Source organism: Bipolaris oryzae (genome assembly GCF_000523455.1).
Source record: "Bipolaris oryzae ATCC 44560 unplaced genomic scaffold scaffold_33, whole genome shotgun sequence".
In the NCBI taxonomy this organism is placed as follows: domain Eukaryota; kingdom Fungi; phylum Ascomycota; class Dothideomycetes; order Pleosporales; family Pleosporaceae; genus Bipolaris; species Bipolaris oryzae.
Window position 1 is genome coordinate 23,312 of NW_006911309.1, and position 23,976 is coordinate 47,287.

Consider the following 23,976-nt stretch of genomic DNA (forward strand, 5'->3'; position numbering starts at 1 on the left):
GAGGCACCAGTCTCGTAATAGAGACTGTCTGAAGAAGAAATCTCCCAAATCTAGATGGTCCAACCTAGAAGACAAGATGTGGTAACCCAGTACCAAAAACACTACCTGAACACCTTGCAGAAAACCAAAAAAAAACCAAAAACAATAAATGACAATACCCGGCTGAAAACTGAGAAGAGAGAGAAGAAAAAAAGTTACAAGAGAAGGGGGATATCATAGTAGAAAGCAGACTTTTTCCTGTGATTCGCCCAGTGCGCAAAAGACCCAGTAGTGTTGTACAATGGCTGAAGCAAACCAAGAAACAAAAAAAACGTGCAGCGAGATTAACAATTAGTAACAGCAAGAAAGGGTATCTCGCAGTAATGTCAAAGTGACGCGCAAAGCAGTGCCGGTAATCGAAGGGGTATACCAAGACAGAAAAACGCCAGCGCAAAAGCGTCCAGGTATAAGAGTAAAGAAATGGGAGGGGGTATCGATCCTAGGCGGACGGGTATCGTAGGATGTCTTCGCAGTTGGCGTCGAAACGCATCGACCAGAGACGCATTCCAGTCATGAGCTTCTCAGTCTTCTCGAGTTCTCGGTCGCGTCCAAAAATGGACTCGACAAACTCCTTGCCGCTGTTCTTGCCCATGGAAACGGGCTTTTCCTTGCCACTCTCCTTCTTGGCCGCCTTCCACATGTAGTCCTCGCATACTTTGAGCAGCTTGGCGAAGCGGACCCACAGGCGCTCGCCACTCTCGAGGAAGTCTTCAACCATCTCGTGGTTCTCCTTCTTGCGGATCTTAGGCATCGTCTCGTCGGCTCTTTTGACTTTGCCAGCGAGCTGGATGAGGAGGAGCCAAAGCTCACCTGCCATCTCAGCGAGAGGCGTGGCAGGACCGTAGTGGAAGACGGTCCAGTCGTAGATCCACTTGCCAAGCGAGTTTGCGTCGAACACGGAACCTAGTAGCATAATGGGCTCTTCGGTGGGGTCCCAGTTCTTGTACGAGTAGCCGGCGGGAATGCCAGCGCGGCGTGCGTCTTCTTCGGTGGCCTTAGGGCTAGTCTTTGTTGGGGCTGGCTTCTTGGGCGAGGCTGCTGGCTGTCGTGTCGATGCAGAGGCTCGTCGGGGGCGGCTAGACTTTGGTTCTGGATCATAGATTGGGACCTGATCATAGTAATAGCGATCAGCATCCCCTCGGTACATGTCGTGGCGCGCGTACTGTTCGTACGGCGGCGGTGGGTAATCGTAGACGTCGTAGTCGCATTCGTAGCCGTAGCCTCGGTCGTCGTAGACAACTCTGGTGTGGACCTGACGTGCCGACTGCGACGAACGACGCTTCCTCTCGCGATGACTGCGCTTGAGAGGCGGGACGTCTGAGTCGCGGCGATGCCGACTTGGAAGAGTGTAACCGAAATAACTTACATATTCGGGGGTGCCTCGCGGCGTAGCGTGGGTGCGCGGGGCAGCAAACTCGGCAGCGCCATAGTGGGGCACGGCTCCTCCTCGGGGTGAGGCCGTGTATTGCTGGTATTGTGTCGATGGCACGGCGTGCGATGCACGGCGGGAGTGGCCAGAGACCTTGGGGCTTGCTCGTGGTGTGGCCATCTGAGGAGCGTGGCGAGGAGAGTAGTAGTTGGCACCGGGGCCGGGGGACATGGGCGGCGTGGTGCGGTGGTAGTCGTAGGGCATGTAGCCCGGGGGAGGCGTGGGATACTGTGGTGCGTACATTTTCTTCTGTAGGTTGTGGTGAAGGCGTCGAAGTCGTAACTGCGAGGCGGAGGAGGGCAGGGTGGTAGTTTGGGAGCGGGAGCGGGATCGAGGGCTCAGGCCGGTGCCTGTTTCACCTGGGGATGTGCAGAGCAAACGAGGTTCTTCGCGCGCGGTGGTAGAGTGCGGCGGAGGAGGAAGTTGCAGCGACGGAGGGGAGGAGAGGGGATATCCGGGCCGGTCTGCTGCACATTGGGTGTGGAATGGAGGATATGCTAGAGTATGCCAGAAGGATCCAGAGGGCAGGATCCTGAAGTGTGGGCGTGTGTAGACGGGGTCGTCTGGAGTGCTTGGTAATGGGGTGGTGAATGTTCGGGTAGGCAAAAGAGGAAGCGGCGGCGGGCTCAGCCTGCTTTTCAAACCAGAGCCGTCACTCGCTCCTTCCGCGCGCGGACCTCAGCGGGCGCCCATCCACCCTAACGCAGCCCCCCTGTCGCGCCGTTCACCAGCTAGTGCAGGCCAAGGGCTCCCATGCTTTGGCCATTCCCCCGTCGCCGGGTCAGATTGACATGCAGGCCTTCGCCGCCGTACTTGGTCTAGCAGTGCCCACCAGTATAGTATTCTGGGAAACCGAGCCCCGAACCCTACACGTCCTCGCCCTCTCCCCAATCTCACGGCCTCGTTGCCCTCTGCCCTCTGCCCTTTGCCGTGGCGCCTACCTACGCATGGCTGTGCGAGCCAAATGCCAGCCCGCCAGCCTGCCAGCCTACCCGCCCACCACGACCACGGCGGCGGCGTTGCATTGCTGCCTGATGTGCACAGAGGTCTTAGTCGTAGGTAGAGTGGCGGCCGAGGGAGCGGGCGGCATTGCGCTCAGCCTGTTTTGAATTTGTTCTGTTTGGGGTGGGTAATATTGGAAACATACTACGTTGCTCGCACTACTACTATATATCCGTAATCCTGGACCGCCTCTGCCAAAGCCCGCCCACGACACATGCTGTGCACCAGCAGCAGCAGCTCCTCCTCCTCCAGCTTCCAGCGCCCTCGACTCAGCCGGCCATGGGCTGCAGCAGTTCGTTCTTGCTTGCTGATGAGCTGACCTCTGCCAGCGCTCCTTGCACTGCACTCACTCCACCAAGCCCATGCCCATGCCCCAGCCATGCCCCATCACAACAACAACCGCAACTACAGCAACAGCAAAGGCCCGCGTTGGGCTCGCAGCTCGCTGCAGTGCGGATGGGATGTGATAGCACGGCCCATTCTGCCTGTGCCCTCTGGGTGGCCGGCCGCGCCCTGGCACCAGCGCCCGTACTCCCACATGGTTGTCGTACGCAGCCAATTCCGCATTGACCGACCACCTCCCCGACCAGCATCATCTACTATCTACTTACCGTTTCCCTCTGCGCCACTCGTGCTCCATGCCTGTCAACCATTCTTTTCACTGTCCTCGTTCTGGTACACCATCTCTTGCCTAGCACAAACACTATCTTGTGCCCCTCGTCGCGGCACCCGGCTACTCATTCTCCAGCCCATCCATCCGAAACAACGGAAGGTCCACCAATTCAACGTCGTCCCGCGGCGCTTGGGGGGAAAGGCTATCACCTACTAGGGAGGCCCTGTCGTCGCTTGAGAGCCGCACTCGTCCTGCTCGCTCGGATCCCTTCTCGAACTTCCCCTCGCACACTCTCCCAAGCCTAATTTCCCGCCCGTGAAAATTTTTTCCCCAATGTCTCACAGCTCAACCCAAGTTGCTGGCTTGTGGCGCGCGTTGTTGTTTACCGCTACTTTCGACCTTACTGCACTCTCTTCCAAGGCATATATCCTACTCTATTCCATGGGCCCACTACGGCTGCATGTCGCGCCAGCGGGGCCTCAATGATTCGATGGCAACCCGTCAACAGCAAAGCAAATACTCGCGGCAGCATGGTTTGATCTCCCCGCGCACACTCACTACGGCTTGATAAAGCAAGTTCGCAGCGCAAGTACCTCCCACCTTGCCTATGACTGGCTGTTGCGGAACGCCTATATCCGTGGGGCGCATGAAGCCAACGCCCGGGTCGCACAATGCCTCGTTTCTCCCGTCAACATGCTCTTTGCAATTTCTCGGCACACAGTTCTCACTGGCATTTTTGCCTGAATTGTACGTCCCCATTGGACCGCATCGGCCCTTATGCTAGTGGCTCATCGGCTTGCCTCCCTACCGAGCCCGCACACACAGCATTTTTACATGTTCAAAATTCACTGGTCCCCACTTTGCTATCAGACAACTCACCGTGCGTATTCCTTCGCATCCACCAGCATCATGCGTTGCTATGACTCCTCCTGACCTTGCAGGAACTGTTCGACTCCGCTCTCGCATGTCGCCATCGTCATGGACTCGTCTCCAAGCAAAGCTGCCCCTCCAAGTGGAGCTGCTTGCTCTATGCAGCGCAGCGCGCGAATAAATCCGTGCAACTGTCGTCGTACAAGACCCATCTCTTTAGCACCTCCCAGATACCGGGTGGGCTAGAAGCACCTGCGACACCCATCCATACTAACCATAAGCGCTATGACGCATCGCTCAGGTTTGCGCAGCCCTATCGTCTGCAGACATCACACAGCAACGTCGCACATTCGTTGGACGCCGACGTTAGTCTGCCACGACACTGCAGGCTGAGTGCAGCTGCCGCCTACCTGCGAGCTGTCTAGCTGCATAACGCACCACCCAAAATATCGCGTACGGCCCAACGAATTGCTCGCCCGTTCCGAAGGCAATACACTGCTTGCGCAACAGGGTTTTTTAGTGGTGTGGCGTTGTGGCGGTGCATCATCTTGGCATGGGCGTTCCGAGTCACATGCTCTCTCACCAGTTATGATATGATCTACCTTGCAGGGATACCGCCACAAGCGAGACTTCAATGACTTCCCCTGTGGCGAAGCTTTGTCTCAACATCACGGACGAATTGATCCATGTAACACGCAATACGTACTTCACTATTCTCGCCGACGACCCATGGCAGTCTTGGGCTGACGTCCGATGGCTGCCTTCACTGTGATCCTGGATCCGCTTCGCCCCGCGCGTCGCCTCTATCGATCGGCCTTGTTACCGCCGGCGATTTATTGACACCCGATTTGACCGCTTGCACTGCATAGTTGAAACGCCTACAACTTGAACGACGACTCAAACAATATAAAAACCCACAGTCAATCACGAGGCAAAATCAGCTGCTTTGTTGAGTCTGTAGATGTTGCCTCTAGCCACTAGAGCTTTTTTTGTAAATGCGCCCGCTCACGAGTCGATAGCCGCCGGTTGGTCCAAAAAAACATATTTTGAGCGGTGAGTCATGCTATAGGGAACAAGCTTGTTCTTTTAGCGAGCACACGAGCAACAGGGCCTCATCTGCCAGCATTACGCATTGACAAGCAGTTTTACATCTTGACACTTGGGACCTGTATCCGCGTCATAGCTTTTCTTGTCCACCGCTATATTTCCAAGGTGCAAGGTTGAAGCATGCATGTTGCACGAATTTCTGCAAGCCACCAGTACAAAATCAACACCATCCATTCGCTGAACATGTTGTTCCGGCAACGGGAGGACCCTCGGTTGCCGCGCTCAAATGTTGATTCTCTGAAAGACGGTGAGCAAAGTCAAGGTCCTCTGCATGTCGTTCGCTACTATCCGAGGCGGTGGTTCCCATTCCCTGTACCTGCTTCCACGCCAGTCAATCATGCCTTTCTTTGCGAGAATTCCCACTTATATCTTCCAATAATTCAGCAAACTTGAATGAAGCGACAGAGATCTCCATGGCCCGCATCGACATGCTACCCGCAGAGATGCGCACAACGGCCTTGCTTCCTTTTGCGGGAATTGAGCGGCACGAAAGCGACTGTGCTCCACGATGCCCGATTATACATGCTGCCGGGAGCATCTCCCAACATCCGGCCGCCAATAGCAATATGACTTGTGGGGATGGCGACAAGCTGGAAAAGATAAAAATGCAACGGTCGACTACATATCTTTACCGCAAGATTGTATGGTGTAAGATGGTGTTGGCGGCACGTGTCAAGCAACAACTATGATATGAAGCTTGGCTGCCACTAAAAGCAGTCATTGATTACGTTTGGGTGTCCCAACACGCACAGCAGGAACTCATCAGCTCGACCTAAGCCACCTCACCGATGTTTAGTCTTGGGTCCACCCGGTATAGCAGTGAGGCGATACTCAACACCGCGTGATGTAGTACGTACGGGCTTTCCCAGTCCAATGTGAGTATTCGGCATTTTACGGAACAGTGGTGATACCCCGACGAGAAACGGAGTTTGATGGTCAAAGTTTCTGGGCTTGCGCCGAGCAAAATTCAAGGTTTTTACTATCAAGCAAAGTACCGAACTTGCATAGTAGGCCGCCTTAATTCCCTTCATTCTATTCCCTTTTCCGTCTAGGTAACAAGTACCCCGCACCCGAATCCATCCAGCCTCTCTTTTTTTTCTTCTTTGCGTTGGGCTATGTTATGCTTCTACTAGATTGTAGGTTTCGGCAGTCGAATTTTGTCTATGCATCTACCATTTCTTTTTTTTGGTTCTTTTTTATTTTATGCAGTCCGGAAAAAGAGCTACGGTACTGAGCATTGATAAGGTCCACTTTGCTAACCTTTGACACACGTCTGTATATACGGGCGCCAAAATTATGCAGGTGATCACGCGATACGGGGTGGAACACTTGGGTTGGAATCGCGGTAATGTGGGGAAATCGGCTTTACTTGCCTCGTCTTTTTGTGGTCGGGACGTTTTTATTCTTCTTTCTTTGGTGTCGGATCCCGATAGTGTCTGTGTGGTAGGATGGTTTCTTGGGGTGTTCATGCATAATATATATATTGTGTTTTGGTAGTTTTACGTTATAGTACACATGTAGCAGTTGTCCATCTCTAATATGTGGTTGCGGTAGGATATCTCAAACTCATTTCTCGGATTCACAGATCTGCAAGAGTTGGAATGCCCACTTCGAGTTTCTTGGATTAACCCAGACCAGTCTCCGCTTTCATGTCATCTTGATCTGCAGTTTTGCTGGAGCACCACTGTTAGTTACATATGTTATGTGAGGCGCTCACCGCCGCAGTGGCATCATGGCTAAACGCCGACACCAAAAGCCGGACTAAACGCGCACACCGACAACACCTAGTATCGGGTACTATTCATGTCTTTGCGTTATATAAACGCATTATGCCAAATTTGACAAGGACCAACTTGATTGTGCAAACACCTGGTTTCTTCATCTTATTGACATCAAGCAATCTATATTGCCACTTCATTTATTCCCCTTAGGGTGAACACACACACACACACACACATACATTCGTCACGTTTGCGAACTACCGAACACCAAAAAAAGTAATCCCCTTATTTCCATATCGCCGTGCTAGCGATAAATGTCGTTTTTGTTTCAGTACCTAGAGAAAAAACCCCGTTTGAAGAAAAAAAACGAGTCATCATTTATGCTATAGGCGTTTTGAAACACGCACACGCGCACTTGAATTTTCTATAGCATATACCGGCAATCTTATCTTTGTAGTCATATACCGAGTGACTTATCGTCTTTATGGGAAACGGATGAAACGGTTATCTGTGCAGAGTTTCAGAGAGATAGAGAGAGAGAGAGGGGGGGGTGGGGCGGCGTTTATGGAAGGGAAATAGATTTTTAGGGACGATACATAGTTTAGGTGAGTTTTGTTTTAGGCCACTGCTCTATATAGGATATTAGCAGCTCAGATATATACATGGGGTGAGGCTGTGAGCTAGTTTTACTTTTGACTCGTTTGGAACAAGGAGAATATACGGAAATGAGCTTGGTAAGTGGTGTTCAACCTGCGCGAACCGGTATTCATTTAACTTTGTCTATTCCCAGGGCTGAACGTAATTTGCTGTTTTCTTTGTAGACGTAGCGTTGCGAAGCAACAATGTACAAAGCAAGCAGGTCTGACTTTAGGCCTAGAGCTAGTGTTGTATGTATTTTGTTAGTAGAAGACTGAGTTATATAGTTAGGGCTGGGATATCTCTCGAGTTGCACACGAATGTCATGTGCATGTCGCGACAACGCTGGGTTGAATGCAACTACGATTGCCGTGTGAAGTGGAGTTTTGGGGGATCAAGATGTTGAGCTTGATTCTTAACGCGGTGGATTGGTTGGTTTTGCTAGTACTGATATGTGTGTATGTAAGAGGGTTGGAAGGAGAGGTTGATGACCCAAATAGAGAAAGATATGTGAAGAAGACAGACAAGAGGTAAGGCGTTCCAGCACATTTTTTCGGGTCCGGATGATTACTTTACGAATTATGCACTACCGAAGAAGTAGTTTCAAGGAACAAGGCGGGTGACTTGGAAGACTGATCAGGCGCACTTGTACAAATGTATCTTCGTGTTGCTTAAGCGAGGCAAGAGGACCTATGAGATGAGCAGCTAATCACCGACGTCTAAAAATCACGCGTAACATGCATACATCTTCTTCTTATATATTTTGCTTTATCATATGCATTTGTTACTACCAATCTCTGAACTAAAGACGTTACTGGCTGTTTAGGCCGCTCTAATAGGTTTCTGATACTGGCGTATACGGGCTTTGATAAGTCCATACAGATTGAATACGGATAGGTTATAGATCTTAGTACGGGTTGTGCTACTCATACTTGTTGCCAAAGATTTACGTCCACATTAGGAAATGAATTCCATGTTTGATAGAGAAAATTGACTGTTACTTGAAAACAGTCATGGGAGCAGGAGATGGTGTTGGTTACTCCAGGTTGGTGCTTTTTTGTACTGATCAGGGAAATGTTAGTAAGAATAGAATTCAAGGTCGACACATGGGTGCTATCGTCATCTCTTCTTATTGTAGTGGGCTAGCTTGGTGCATAAGGGGGTCGGAGTGATTTTTACACGAACGGGCTAGAATAGTTTGGGGATTACTGACATGCGTTTGGCTTGGAGGAAGGATTGAATGACTGGCTTAAAGGTAGGCTTCTGGTAAAACAATTAGGGTTTTCTTGAACTCACCTTGAAGAGAGCTTATATGAGTGGGGTCGGAATTGACATTCGATCAGAATATCATACTCCGCATGGCCCTGGTGCTTTTGTCGAAGAGATTTAATTAGATAATATTGCCTTTTCTCATTTTCGGTGACGTCTTTGAAAGAAGGGTTACCATCTCCATGTTTCTTTCAGGCTTTTGCGTCCAGCGCGTGAGGATACGACTAATTCCTCAAACAATTCATGTCAAGCCCTGTGCAACGGACCCTCCATGTCACATTACGGTCTTTGTACCCAAGAGAGCTTAAGTGAAAAACTTTCCACGGATATCAAGAATATATAGGAGTGCGGCGTGACATGTATCATACCCTGCTGGTAGAAGGTAGTAGGTACAGAATTCACCTAAGCTAAGAAATGAGTGGCATGGATTCGGAACTTGAGCACCTTGTGGAGCCGCTCCCCCGATTCTGAAAACCTTCCATCATGGTTTCTGGACCGGCTAAATATAGCCCCTTTACTATTTGCTGGAAGAAAAAGTCACATATAGAGACTCGATAATGGATATATGCTTGACAAAAAGAAAATGCACAGCTACATTATTGATGACTCGGCATTACTCTCGACTTCAAGTGGCGTGATCCAGGCTGGCAAACATGTAGTCTGAGGTATGTGGCATCGACAATGAGAACCTAGATGGTTGTCACGTGAATAAGAGACCCAAGCTGTGCTTCTCGGACTCGCTTCAACTAAACATCTCTGGCAGTTCGAGATGAGACTATTTTTGTCATATCTACAGGTCGCTCAATCTGAGATGACGTGGTTGTGAGATTTGGATCATCGGTGTATCAATTCCGTGATCCGCGGACATGTTGCTTCATCGAGGTAGAGGAAGGAGTGCATGATATGGTCGGCATGGCGGACATGTCCCATTTGGAGGAGTATGACGAGGTTGATTTACTAGAGGAGCCCTACCATGATACAAGTTCCTGGATATGCGCCATTTATGTTAGCGGAATAAGATTACTTTTTCTTCCTTAGCAGATTGGCAGCTACTGTGGTGCTTTTTGAATGTGGTCAGTGAGGTAATAATGCACATCACCCACAGACACATACACCCAGATGGACGACTAGACATGATTCATGTATGGTACCTCGACTACGACACCTGACTCGAGCACGTGCTCGTGTCTGGGGTTGAAATGTCGCGCCCCAATGGTGGGGCGATTGTCGTCGCGGTCCGCCAACACCAGGAACTCAGGGTTCAATGTTGACCACCGTCTTCACATGCGATTGAGCCCATGAGCCCCCCAAGCTGCGCCATCCGTCCGACAACAGGCATTATGGGATGATCTGGTCGATTCTTCCGGGGAATTCTCTTGCCTGCACACCAAAACGCTCGCTCGCCTGCCAAATGAGCGGCCGGCGGAGGGGAAAGGCGAGCACGTGCTCAAGGTTGAGGTTGAGCATCAGCAATGCCGGCTGCACGTCGTCCATGTCTGCCGTTAGGCCCACTCGTTCTAGAGAATGCGCTCTTCCAAAGACCTACGGACGATGATTACGACGCCCACGCTCCCGTTGTGACGCTCTCATTCGAGGTGACATGGCCGGCGCCATCGATTGACCTATCTGGCCAGCCAATCACGAGGGGGCAGGACACCGCGTGGTCGTGCTTGTTCAAGCTGCGACACAAAAGAGCCCACGCGACACCCCCCGACAGTGATAATGCGCGCCGTACATTGTTTTTATCGCCTTGCTCCCCCCTCACAGCCACTCTCCGAGCTTCCTATTCCCCTCGAGGCAACCTAGAGACGTCCCGTGAGCCACCGTCTCTCCACTCCAATCATGCCTCGCCCAAACCTCCCGCCTACTCCACAGCCATCGACCGACATTACAGGCAAAAATGCCGCCAACGCCCCTCAATTGGAGAGCAGCTTCGACTTACCGCCTGCGGCATTGGCTGGTAGAGGCAGTGTGGCTAGCTCCTCGGGTCCCTCAGAAAATGCCTCAGACTCCTCATACAGGCCGCCGTCGCCATCGTCCCCGGTAGCGACGTCCAAGTCGAGCCATTCGCGCAAGCGTTCCAGCAACGCAGCTCAGCACAGCGTTGTCACCAAGGACGACTATTCTCTTCCTCCTCCGCCTACTCGCTCGCGGAAGATCATCCAGATGAAGCCCAAGGACACTCGGGAGTCACTCAAGGGTTCAGTGCAATCGCAGAATGCAAAGACCACAAGCGCAACTGCCAATGGCGGCAAGAAGAAGCAGGCGAGCAGCACCACTGCCGCTGGGCGTAAGATTGCACGAAAAACGGCACACAGCTTGATTGAGCGAAGGAGACGGTCCAAGATGAATGAAGAATTCGGCGTGTTGAAAGACATGATTCCGGCTTGTAGAGGCCAGGAAATGCACAAGCTTGCTATACTGCAGGTGTGTATTTGTATTCTATAGTACGCATCTGCATGCGCTAACCGCTCCAAGGCATCTATTGAGTACATGCGCTATCTAGAACAATGTGTCTCGGATCTCAAGACTGCAAACTCACGGCGCGACTCGCCATCATCCACTACATCTTCACTACCTCCGCCACCTGTTAGACGATTTCAGGACGAGGATGAAGACGACAGGGAACAGGACGAAGAAATGGAAGACGCTGTATCACCTACCTACGTGGAGCAACCCTCCCAGTCTAGATACTCTTTCGCAAATGCCTCGCCTGCAATCTGCCCATCAGACCGAAGCGTATATACCCACTCCACCACCACATCTCCGGCGATCATGCCCCACGATCACAACGGGCACTACTCGGCAAACCCCTCCCCCGCGTTGCGATCATCCGACCCACACCATTACTCGCTTGCCCCATCGTCCAGCCGCTCCACTGTAACCTCGCCGACTATCCACCCTTCACCTGCGTTCAGTGCTCATACGCCAACTGCCACATACTTTAGCAATCCATTTCATACAGGCCCTCCCAGTACGGGGCCAGTTGCAGCTCCGGGTTCTTCACACGGATCTGCCCATTTCTCCCTCACATCACCAGCACTCAAGCCGCAAGCCGACCGGGAAGATCAAGAAGCTACCGAAGCCCTGATGATGCTAAACACGGATCGCCGAAGTTGGAGCGGTGCAAGGGGTATGAGTGTGAAAGACCTTCTTAGCGGGTAGGTCTCGCTTGCACAAGACGTGCAAGGTTTACCTTGATCTCCTATGTACTGGGTTAATAAAAATGGGCGGTGCCAGAATGGTTTAGGGTGGATGACTGATTGCTTGTTTGGCGCTGTTGGTACACTCTATTTTTCGGCTCTTTGGAGCTTTTTTTATGCAAAGTATTGTATGTACGTTAGTGTCATGTTTGTCGGATAAATATGGTCGTAGACAATGTCGGGGTGGGCAGCCATGTTCCGAGCCGCACGTGGCAAAAAAAGTTTAATCAACACATCTGCAACATCTGAGGCTCCGTGAAGTGATAGGAACCGTCCGGGTCTGGGTCTGGGCAGATACCAAACGCTAACAGTGTCGTTAGACGACTGTCATCCTGGGATGTTGGCCTTCTAGAACCGTAGAAGGTAAGCACTAAACAACTGCCAAGCAATAGTTGCTGCAGGCAAAACAGGCTGCCCGCGGAAAAGACCATCCTCTTTCTCCCATTGATGTGGATATGCGGTTTACCAGTGTGTCGAACGTGCCACAGAACATCGCTGTTGATACTTGACAGGTGTGTGTTGCAACCAGCCTTGAGACGTGTCAGGAACAACCCTGAACCAGGAGAGAACAGCCTCGATACTTGACATGCACTTTAAGTTTCACCTACCACCTGACGTGAACAGCAAACCTTTCAGGCAAAACAAAAGTCGAAGGGGGGTGGAAGGGAGGCCCGCACCTAGTCGTTCACGCCAAGTTTGCACTAGCGTATTTTTTCTTCTTCCCTAGACAGTATTCCCCTTCCTTCCCTCGCTTCTGGATCTCGAAGCCGCATGCTAGAAATCTACGGATGAGGAAGTTTTCAATAGTTTTCTGACTCTCTGCTCGTAATATACAAAAAAAGAAAGAGAGTTTGGATGCAAGTCTCTCTCTCTCTCTCTCACACACACACACTACTCCGTTTTCTCTCTGGCGTCGTCTCTTTCTTAGACCCCCGATACGGGGAAATAAGAGCAAAAAAAAATACCATGGGAAATCGGAAGCGGAAGGGAATAAAGAGTTGTGGCGCGGACATGGGTGGGGGCAAATAAACCCATGTGTTTGGTACAGAAACGGGGTCCCCTTAAACTTTGGACTCCGCCACATCCGGGATGGGACCCCCGTAAATCGCTGGCTGTGTATGGATGGAAGATGGGGGTGCCACCGCACAACCAGTAAGCGGGCTATTTCTAGATCTTGTTGACTGTGCATGGGTGGGGGTTTTTATCCGATGGGAAATATTGGGGGTCTGGATCGTGGGTTATGGATGGGACTCTTTAGACCTTTGTTTAGCAACTTGTAGCGGTTGTGTAGCATGTCACTTGCTGTTCTAGGCCCTAGGGAACCCGTCTTTTCTTCATACTAGAGAACGTTTCGTGTGTGTATCTTGGTGAGACTATGGGTTGGTGCTCGTGCACGAAGGACAGCGGATACATGGCCGTGTATCCTAGCGGTATCGTGAGCCTTCGCCTCTCTCACTCACGGTCGGAGGTGAGACCCGTTCGTTGTGAACGTGCAAGATATCCTGGTCGTTCGTTTTCTGCATGGATGAATGTGTGAGTTGTGTCGAGATGTTGAACGTGCGTTCATGGGTTCGGTGTCTCCGTGATGACAGCTGGTTGATGCGAATGACCGTGCTACGGTGCGTCCGTGATATCCGCCTGGTTCTGGCAATACTTCCCATGTTCTCGGTGCTTTCTGGGATACTTTCTAGGATGCTTTCTGTGAGATGGAATATTGTATACCGTGTCTTGATGCAGCAGGAAGGGTCACTGCTTGACGGGGGGGGTTTGGTTGCCAAATAAAATGGTCGTGACACTGAGGATGGACTGCTTTTCAATCCTCCACTGCATTGTACACTGTCTGTGATTGTTGTTTCAAAGCAATTGTGCCCAGAAACTTGTTTTTAAAAGACTTGATACCCAAAATACCGTACCAAGTGCTGTAGTTGTGGTTGTTGAGATGGCTGCTTTACCAGAGGAAAATCGACCACACTCTAGCAGTGGCTCAGATACAGCGGTATCGTCGACGTATAGTTCGGATACGTACATCTCGGACTCGGAAAGGGAAGATGAAGTGACGGAAAAGGTATGAAAATCATCCAAGATTCATTGATTAGCACTTCAGTGCCAGCATAACAAAGACTGGACATTGTTCTTCCAATATGCTATCAACCATCTATTCGACGCAAGATGGAGCTAACAAATATCCCAGGAAGTTCAGAAAACCAAAAGCAATACAAGCAAAGACATTGAAAAGGGCTCATCAAAAGATGTGGACATCACAGAAAACGAAATCTTCGTTGAAAAATACCCTCTCTCAGACCTCGACAACAACCTTGTCGGCTGGGACTTCCAAGGCGATCCCACGAATCCCCGAAACTTCCCCACAGCAAAGAAGTGGCTGTTACTAATCCTAGTAACATGCCTAACAACCCTCAGCCCCGTTTCCTCCTCCATTCTCGCACCCGCTACACCCTTCATCGACGCGGAATTTGGCAACACATCGCATATACTAGCCTCTTTGACCGTCAGCGTCTACGTTCTCGGATTCTCAGTCGGCGTCTTGTTCCTCAGCCCGCTCTCTGAGCTCTACGGACGCTACTGGGTCCTCAACTGCTCGAGCGTCGCCTGGTGCGGTTTTACCTTGGGATGCGCACTTGCACCGAACCTCGGTAGTCTCATCGTCATGCGGTTTCTCGCCGGTGTAGGTGGAAGTCCTTGTCTTACCATTGGGACGGGCGTCATTGCAGATGTCTTTGTTACTGCCAAGCGTGGACTCGCGGTATCCATCTTATCTCTGGCCATCCTCTTTGGCCCGATTATCGGTCCCATCTGCGGAGGCTTCATTGCCCAGCGCATCGGGTGGCGCTGGAGCATGCGGATTATTTTCATTGCGGGATGCGTCTTGACGGGCAGTCTCTTCGCCTTCAGCTCCGAGACGTATCATCCTGTTCTCCTGCAGCGCAAGACGCTGCGGCTCCGGAAAGAGCTGGATCGGCCTGAACTCCAGAATATCATGACGTACAAAAAGGGCGTCGAGGCATTGAGTGTAAAGCGCAGCCTTTGCAACAGCGTCACACGCACGGTGCAGATGCTCTTCAAGTCGCCGATTGTACTCTTCTGCTCGCTTTACATGTCTTTTGTATTCGGTCTTCTTATGATGCTCTTCACGAGCCTCACTCCCGTCTTCATCCACACATACGGCTGGTCTCCTGAAATGACGGGTCTCGCGTACCTAGGCATCGGCGTCGGAAACTGCTTTGGTGTCGCATTTGTTGCTAGGACTAGCGACGCAACAATTGTCCGGCTCACGAAGAAGAACAAGGGTGTTTACGAGCCGGAAATGCGGCTGCCAGCTTGTGTATTCTTTGGTCTTATGATCCCGATATCGCTATTTCTGTAAGACTCCTTTCGCTCAGATCTCAATTTGAATACTAACGGGTATACATAGGCATGGCTGGACTGCTCAATATCACGTCCACTGGATTGTTCCAATTGCATCACTCATCCCATTCGGCTTCGGTCTCATGGGTCTCTACGCGCCCCTGCAAACTTACATGATTGACAGTTTCCCTCAGTACGCTGCATCGGCTGTAGCCGCCATGTCGTCTCTCCGCTGTCTCGTGGGTGCTTTATTGCCGCTCAGCGGGCCACTGATGTATGAGAAGTTGGGTCTGGGATGGAGAAATAGCATATTGGGATTTATTGCTGTGGCGTTCATTCCCGTCCCTGTGTTACTATATCGATATGGCAAGGTGATACGAGAGAAGTATCCTGTAAAATTTTGAATTTAAGCGATTGATGGTCAATGATAACAAAATGGATGTTTAGATAGAGGGGCGTATTAGACGTTTTTCTTCGTTCCTTCGTCGTTCTTGGCTCTATAGATTAGAGATGGAATTGTGGAACTGGAATGCATTGGCTAGTATGACAACGGGATTAAGTGTGCTATGAACATTGGCCGTATGTGTACACATCGTCCTTGCAGTCCAAGTTATGCTCGCTGGGCAATTGTTCCATGGATGCATTTTGTCGTGTCAACACTAATCTTGACAAAGTACTTACTAAGGCGCTGATTTTCTGCAACTGGTACCAAAAGAAAAGCCTCTTCTTTCTCAAGAGATGAACTTAAACTAGCACTTTGTATTATATCTCCGCTGCTAGAAATCGATGCTGATTTCATGTCTGCCGTAATATTTGGTTTATCGAATTCAAATGAGGAAACCAGTCTCATTTTGATAGTTAGCTAAAGTGACATTTAGCTCGTAAGCAGGGATGATACAAGAGTCATCAGTGTATGCAATAAATAGATGTCAGTTGGACACGGTCAGATGTCATCATGGACAGTGCGCGCTCATATTGCGGAGCGGACCACCGAGAATGGTCCGTGCGCCGAAACTCAAGCTCCGACGACTTTGTGATGTCGCAGTCTCCACTCGACACTTCATCATGGCCGAGTATTGGAAGTCAACAGTGAGTGTAACAAAAATAACTTACTTACATATCGGCGACTAACAATATTGCAGCCAAAATACTGGTGCAAGTTCTGTTCCACCTATGTAAAAGACACAAAGTTTGAACGCGCGCAGCACGAAGCGACCGGCCGCCACCAAGGCAACATCCAGCGCAGTCTCAAAGGACTACATCGCGAGCAGGAAAATGAGAAGCGCAACCAAGCGCGCGCACAGGCCGAAGTCGCGCGCCTGAATGGTTTGGTATCTTCTTCATCGGGCCCTTCGGTCGCGACCGGTGTAGGCGGTAAACCCACGTTTGAGAAGCGGCCGGAGAAGAAGGCAACATTGGACGATAGAAAAAGACAATGGGAAGAACTAGCGGCTATGGGGGTTGCGTTACCTGCAGCTGCTCGTGGTGACCTAGCGATGGCGGGAGAGTGGAAGACAGTATCGGAAGAAGTGGTTGGAGAAGTAACTGAGGATGGTGAATTCAAGGCGACAGCTTTGAACAAAGGCATACGTAAGAGACAGCTTGATGAAGACGAAGAAGAGCAAAAAGCCGCAGGAGAGCTGATCACTAAGAAAAAGGGCTGGGGAAACACTTTCAAGAACTTTCCAGGCAGCAAGGGAGGCGATGACGATGTCGAGAGTTTGTTTGGAAAGAAGGAGAAGCCAGCTGTGGAGGCACAGCTCGAGGTGAAGAAGGAGGAGCCAGATGATGGTGTGAAAGCAGAGGTGGAGGATGATGCTGACACGAAAACACTAAAGGATATACCTACCGCAGAAGAGGCCGCAGCCAAAGCTGCTCAAGTGGTAATCAAGAAGGAGGAGGGGGATGCGCCGGCAGCACCAGCTGTTGTCTTCAAGAAGAGGAAGAAGGCAAAATGAATACCTTCACCATCAACTTGTAGTGCAGAGTGATGGGTCAAACTTGGGTACCCCCTAATGCAGACGGCACAAGCCCTGTATGTTGCGAGCTCAGTCCATCTGAGAGCACCTGATGATCATGGTACAAGGGGCGCGCGCTCCACAGAGATGTAGACAGGAGGGACTGGTTTCTCATATGCTAGGGGAATGCGAGCGACAAGGCCATATAGATTTGGTAAAATGATGGGGTTGGGCCGCGATAGAAAGCGTCCGGGGGATGGTGTCGCTTGCTTGGCATCGGGACCAGAATGTATGACAGGCAATAAGACGATTGGAAAAGGAGAGGTTACATGCTGTACTCAGCCGAGGAACATGTGCCTATAAGAACTGAAGATAGGGATGGTAGTGATGGCATTACATAGTTTGTACAATATCCAGCGCTAGTGCAAATATGAGGGCCTACTAAGTATTGCAACTTTCCCGCCGCTCGTTTAGTTTAACACCCGCTTTTCGATCGACGCATGCACCTAAACCTTAAACCCCTGCCCAAACGTCTGCCAAGTAGCGTCGACTGCGAGTTCGCGTCGCCAACGCTAGACAACTGTCGCGGTCCACCACCACGCCCTCGCTGTCCGCATCTTATCTTTTCATGGTCGCGTAGGAGCATGCCCGAGCTGTCAGCGATCTTGACGCGACCATGCATCTCATCAAGCCACAGTGGTTGACACATCCCGGTACGTCCACCTCTGCCCATGCTCTCTGTTGTGCACTTCGCATTCTGCTCCCAGCTTGCTGACATTGGTTCTCACTCCAGGCGAACAGAAAGACTTTGAAGTATACAGCTGCCACGTCTCCCCCGATGGGTCGCGCCTGGCTACTGCTGCCGGAGGTTCGTTCACCCATCCCCCGGCCTCACCCTACGCGATGCGCTGCTCCCCAACATACAGCTAACACACACATCACCTAGACGGATACGTACGCGTGTGGTCTACCGAAGCCATCCTCAAATCCAACGACCCCACATATACCAAGCCCAAGCAGCTCGCGGCCGTGAGCCATCATTCAGGAACCATCCATGCCGTCCGCTTCTCGTCCAACGGCAAATACTTGGCATCCGGCGCAGACGACAAGATAGTATGTGTCTATGCGCTTGATAAGAATGCGCCCACACACGCAGCATTCGGTGGGTACATATGGAATACAGGAGAGGAACAATTGCTGATGGACTTGCAGGATCAAACGAACCCCCGCCCGTCGAGAACTGGCGCGTCATCCGCCGTCTCATAGGACACGACAATGACGTGCAGGATCTGGGCTGGTCATTCGATTCTTCGATATTGGTTTCCGTGGGGCTGGACTCTAAGGTGGTCGTCTGGTCAGGCCATTCGTTCGAGAAGCTAAAGACACTGTCCAACCACCAAAGTCACGTCAAGGGCATAACATTCGACCCAGCTAACAAGTACTTTGCGACCGCAAGCGACGACCGAACCATCAAAGTCTACAGATTTAACTCTCCACCGCCCAATGCGTCTCAGCAAGACCAGGTCAACAACTTTGTCTTGGACCACACAATTACCGCGCCCTTCCAAACCTCCCCTCTTACCACATACTTTCGCCGTTGCTCGTGGTCGCCAGATGGTGCCCATATCGCCGCCGCGAACGCCACAAACGGACCAGTCAGTTCAGTCGCCATTCTTTCGCGTGGCTCGTGGGATGGAGACATTAGTCTTGTTGGTCATGAAGGGCCTGTTGAGGTTACCTCGTTCTCTCCACGATTGTTCTACAGGGATCCGCCGCGTCCAGAAAAAGACGGAACCATTACACAACCGACTGTGACCATTGTCGCATGTGCCGGGCAGGACAAATGCCTGAGCGTGTGGAACACGAGCTTTCCGAGGCCATTCATGATTTCGCAGGAACTGGCAGGAAAGTCGATATCTGACTTGGCATGGTCACCAGACGGAGAGACACTATACGCAACCAGCTTAGACGGCAGTATTATGACACTGGTATTCGAGACGGGCGAGCTTGGATATCCTGCCACGCTTGCAGAGAATGAGAAGACGCTTGCCAAGTTTGGTGCAGGTAGAAGAGTTGGTATCATCGAGGGCACAGATGCGCTACTCCTGGAAGAAAGCAGCAAAAGCGGGGAATTGAAAGGCGTTCAGGGTAGGATGGGTGCATTGATGGGTGATGGCGGCGCAGTCCAACCTCCTACAATCACAAATGGAACAAATGGCACTACCCCGTCGACGACGACGACGACAACGACAACCCAGACAAACGGATCCTCTGCCGCCGCCACTACCCCAGCGCAACCGCCAGCCCCCGTTGAGCCCCCTCCGGATCAGAGAGTAGAAAAGCTAAAGCAACGAGTGACGGTCACAAAAGATGGAAAGAAGCGAATAGCGCCAATGTTGATGTCATCTTCGTCAGGTGTGGGAGAATCTTCCTTGCCAAAGACACAGCTCCTCTCCGCAACAACAACATCCGGTGGCAGGAGTGACAATCCACACAACATACTCGATCTATCAAAGCCGTACGATGGGTTCCCAAAGGGTGGCCTCGCCACTTTGCTTATTGGTAACAAGAGGAAGTTTGCTGAGATTGAAGGAGACGAAGACAAGCAGGTCGAACGGAGATTGGCTGCTTCTGTGAAACCCGGAGGTGCTGCAATAGTACTCAATAGCGAGAATGGTCTCATTCCGCCTGCTGCTGCACCGCCAAAGAACAATGAGGCGCATGATCCACCCAAAGTACTCAGACCAGCTATTGTCAACCCATCGCTTAGTTTGGCTCAGGTGCGGTTGGCGGTGCCTAAAGTCAGGAGCGTCATCGTGCGAACTATGGATGGCAGTGAGCCACCGCAGAGTGGTGTTGATGCCAATACAGGCAAAGCAGATATACCGGACACTGTCATACTGGAAGCACGCAACGCCAGTGGTCCATCACGGACTGGACGACCGCAAGATCATGATCCAACAAGACTGACCTGTACCAGCAAAGGACAGTCACTTTGGCAGGACTTCTTGCCAAAAGCTGTGTTGCTGGTAACTGGCAACACAAACTTTTTCGCCGCAGCATGCGAGGATGGTTCAGTTTACGCATGGACCCCAGCAGGCCGTCGGACACTAAATGCCATGATTCTCGAGGCCCAGCCCGTCATCATGGACTGTCGTGGCTGGTGGCTAATGTGTATAACGGCAGTTGGCATGTGCTACATCTGGAACTTGAAGAGCATGTCTTCGCCTCACCCACCTGTTTCACTGGCTCCTATCCTCGACATAGCAGCATATGCCCAAGGACCACACCTTACTCGATCGCCTGGTATTGTATTTGCACGCTTGAATTCGGCCGGTCGGATAACAGTCGCCATGTCCAACGGTGAAGGATACGCATACAACCCCGATATGTACATCTGGCAGCGCTTGTCAGAACCATGGTGGGGTGTCACCAGTCAGTACTGGAATTCTACGGACTCTTCCGTTGGCAACATCCGCTCGTCGCAGGATAAGGCTGTAGTAAAAGAAAAGGACGACCAGGTTTCTCCAGAAAATATCTCAGCAGGTATCATACCTGCTCTCGAGCGCAACACAACGAACCAATCCCTGCTTCAAGGCCGCGCCTTCCACCTCCAGCGACTGATCAAGATACTTGTCTCTGCAGAAGGCTATGAGACGTTTGAGAGCAGTGCCAGTGTAGCACACCTTGAGAACCGTGTCGCTGCAGCCCGTACATTGGGCGCAAAGGAAGAATACAAGATCTACTTTACCATGTATGTCAAGCGACTTGGTGCCGAAGGTCTCAAGGGCAAGATTGAAGAGCTGCTGCGAGGTCTGATGGGCAATCTTATCACCACTGGCGATGAAGATGGCGATGACAACAATACCGATGAAGAACAACAAGGCGCCAATGAAGTGATCAAAGAGCCCTCTGAAATCTGCGGCTGGAAGAAAGAGGAATTGTTGAAGGAAGCTGTTTTGATTCTTGGTGAGTTTTCCTTGTTTGCTTTACTGTTTCTGGATATGCCCCAGATATAAAAATGCACCCAATTGCTAACACTCATGGCTTAGGTAAACACCGCGATCTACAGCGCATCACCGTACCGTATGCGCGTCTCCTTGACATCGTCACCGAGGGTCAGCGCCAGGACGATCAAGCTATGATTACGGACGTGTAATATACCCTCTCCCTATTGTTCCTTTTTTTTTGGAATTGCTTGCAAACACTCTCTGTGTCTATCTTTCTCTTACTGTCTAAATGTCCATCATTCTACCATTTCCTTTTACCTTCTACTTTGTATTAGACAGAGAAGCAGATCAAAAAGCAGTAGCTTGGTAGCTGGCCTTGGACATTGTTGTTTTTTTGAGTCTTGGTCTCTAGAACACATGCAGAGACAGGGCACAACATGTCCTTGGCAATAGGAAAGTGGGCAGGGGCGTACTTTGGATTCGTTTGTGGGCTTGGGCGGCTATTTTCGTCCTCAATAACCTTTTGCTCATAAGGCGATTTGCTTTTTTTATTATTGTGCTAGATTTTTTCGAACCCAAAGTTTACGTGTGTAATTGTACATTATCTTGCTCCCCCAACTGAATCGAGGTGGAGGAGATGGGTGTGGAAGCAGTTTTTGCTTTTTTGAGTGAAAGAAAAAGGAAAGATGACTTATAGTAGCGTGAGCTGGGGATGGTGTGTGCGTAGATGAGGCATCGCGCACAGATTTGAGGATGTGGATAGGACTTTAGCAGAGTGAATACAGCAGTAGCATCTAAGTCAGTGTCAACTGAGATTCACATGAAGTTTTTTGAATGGGAGAAGTGAGTTGATACTCGTGTCGTCACGTGTGCCACACTATCTCATAAGACTGTACCAAAAGGGAGAAGTATAATCATGTCATTTCTATATGTTTGCATATTCATCCCACAGCATTCCGCCATGATCCTATTTCATCTACTTCCTAAACAGCGTATTCCCTGACCCCACCAGTGGATTAGGCTGAAACTCCATATCGGAGCCATTGGCAAAAAGCGGCGTAGTATCATCATCCACCTTACTCTTCGGCTTGAGTTCCTCTCCCCTCGCAATCTCCACAGTACTGATAATCGGCAGCACAAGCAACAGCAACGGAAGCAACTGTCCGAAACTCCAGTTGCCCTCGCTGGGCCCAACGAGATGGATGGCCTTGGGAGGCGAGCCAAACGCCTGGGACTCGAGAACTACACGCGTTGTTGCACCGATACCCATTGCAAGACACGCAAAGAGCCCGATAACCTGTACAGTCTTGAGCCAGCGCGGGTTGGACCGGTTATGCAAGTACCAAGTTGCGAATCCAAACGTAACCACCTGGCCTGCGATAACAGCGATGGTACCCGCGATACTCAGCGCAGCATTGTCAGACGACCCCTTACTCTCCACATGCCAAACACACGCAATAGGGAGTCTGGGCGACATATTCTTCATGACCGTCTGCAGGATAAATATGCCAGAGAGGATTCCAAGCGACATGTTGACGAACATGAGGAACTGGCGTATCCAGCGGAGTACCCAATCGCGCTTGAAGTCGTTGACGAGGGCGAGCAGCGTGGCGAGATTCGTCGCGGTGGAAAGTAAGGAAAGCAGCCAGATGATGAAGAAGTGGTAGGGCACCATTGTGTTCATTTTTGCGAGCCCTACGGATTGGATGCCGATGCCGGTGAGGATCTGCTGGTCTGAGAAGGATTGCAGCAGCTTGCGCGATATCGGTGCCGATGTGGATTTTCGGAGGCCGAGCAGGATGATGGTGGCGGAGAGGAGGATGGAGAGGATGTTTGTGATTATGAAGGATAGGAGGGTCTGTGAGCGAGTGTCGTTAGAAGCAACTTGGAGGGGTGGGTTGATTGCGAAAGGGAAGAAATGGAAGTGTGCTTACGCCTGCACCCGCAACTCCAGCATCGGTGTTGGTTGTATCTGGGATTTTCGAGCAGTCCAACGACATCGCGGCTTTGTGTTCTGTACGATTCCCTTCTCTTGTTGTTTCTTGACTCTACTTTCGGCTCTTGTTATCCAGGAGAGCAAGTCGTCGTGTGAAACGTCCGGATCGCAGTCGCAGTGCTATTCGCAAGTACAGTCCCAAGAAAAAAACAGGCGGGCGTTGATTGATATCCAGCAAATAACGATGCGACGTCGTCAAAAGCCACCGACAAAGAGAAGAGAGTGTAGAAAGAGCGTGGGATAGAGCAAGGATGGTGAAAGGAACATGCCCAAGGCCGCCATACACCACCAGAGGGCGCACAGCCTCATCCTATGTCATCATCAAGCGCCAGGGTCTCGTATATCTCAATCTCAATCGAGTCGCATTGGCGAGCGTGCAGTGCAACGCCGTGAAGGCCAGGGGTTAATGATCGGCGCTGTGAAACAAGGCAGCACCACAGCCAACAGTTGGCCTGTGGCTACTACGATCCGTGGCGCGAGAGCGCTTAACATGCGACATGGGGGGATTGGGCGAAGCGCTCCGACAGGCCAGTCAGAATGGACATACAGCACTTGGCAAAAAACATGGTAGATGGCTAAAAACATGCACACATACAAAGTGGATAGAAAAAGGACATGTGCATCTAGAATCAGGTGGCGGGTGCTGTGCATACAGGGTCCAACTGCCGGCAGCACTAAGCCTTGGAGAGCTCGCACGCATCCCGAATTAGACATTGACTATCCTTGTTTCTGCGTCCCGCGCTGTGCAGTCAAATGCCGTCCTCTTAAGACCACAACATATGTAGTATGTAGCTCGTAGCTCGGATCTTGAGATGGACAG

General features: G+C 51.0%; 6 protein-coding genes across 6 annotated transcripts; 4 read left to right on the forward strand and 2 right to left on the reverse strand.

Moving 5' to 3' along the window:
- Positions 1-478: 478 nt before the first annotated feature.
- Positions 479-1,711, reverse strand: COCMIDRAFT_89924 (uncharacterized protein; the record flags this gene model as incomplete). Its single annotated transcript, XM_007687738.1, has 1 exon — positions 479-1,711. The coding sequence occupies one exon, from the start codon at positions 1,709-1,711 to the stop codon at positions 479-481; it is 1,233 nt and encodes a 410-aa protein (XP_007685928.1).
- An 8,817-nt stretch (positions 1,712-10,528) lies between these two features.
- COCMIDRAFT_34913 (uncharacterized protein) lies at positions 10,529-11,851 on the forward strand (the record flags this gene model as incomplete). Its single annotated transcript, XM_007687725.1, has 2 exons — positions 10,529-11,113; positions 11,165-11,851. 2 exons carry the CDS (start codon positions 10,529-10,531, stop codon positions 11,849-11,851), a joined length of 1,272 nt encoding a protein of 423 aa, XP_007685915.1.
- A 1,977-nt stretch (positions 11,852-13,828) lies between these two features.
- On the forward strand, positions 13,829-15,656 carry COCMIDRAFT_34914 (uncharacterized protein; the record flags this gene model as incomplete). Its single annotated transcript, XM_007687726.1, has 3 exons — positions 13,829-13,954; positions 14,081-15,267; positions 15,320-15,656. 3 exons carry the CDS (start codon positions 13,829-13,831, stop codon positions 15,654-15,656), a joined length of 1,650 nt encoding a protein of 549 aa, XP_007685916.1.
- Positions 15,657-16,317: 661 nt separating this feature from the next.
- Positions 16,318-17,210, forward strand: COCMIDRAFT_24549 (uncharacterized protein; the record flags this gene model as incomplete). The annotated part of the gene is made up of 2 exons (XM_007687721.1): positions 16,318-16,341; positions 16,395-17,210. The coding sequence occupies 2 exons, from the start codon at positions 16,318-16,320 to the stop codon at positions 17,208-17,210; spliced, it is 840 nt and encodes a 279-aa protein (XP_007685911.1).
- A 676-nt stretch (positions 17,211-17,886) lies between these two features.
- Positions 17,887-21,369, forward strand: COCMIDRAFT_89925 (uncharacterized protein; the record flags this gene model as incomplete). The annotated part of the gene is made up of 5 exons (XM_007687739.1): positions 17,887-17,923; positions 18,004-18,078; positions 18,157-18,372; positions 18,423-21,179; positions 21,263-21,369. The coding sequence occupies 5 exons, from the start codon at positions 17,887-17,889 to the stop codon at positions 21,367-21,369; spliced, it is 3,192 nt and encodes a 1,063-aa protein (XP_007685929.1).
- Positions 21,370-22,136: 767 nt separating this feature from the next.
- On the reverse strand, positions 22,137-23,160 carry COCMIDRAFT_3479 (uncharacterized protein; the record flags this gene model as incomplete). The annotated part of the gene is made up of 2 exons (XM_007687707.1): positions 22,137-23,018; positions 23,095-23,160. 2 exons carry the CDS (start codon positions 23,158-23,160, stop codon positions 22,137-22,139), a joined length of 948 nt encoding a protein of 315 aa, XP_007685897.1.
- Between the last annotated feature and the right edge of the window lie 816 nt (positions 23,161-23,976).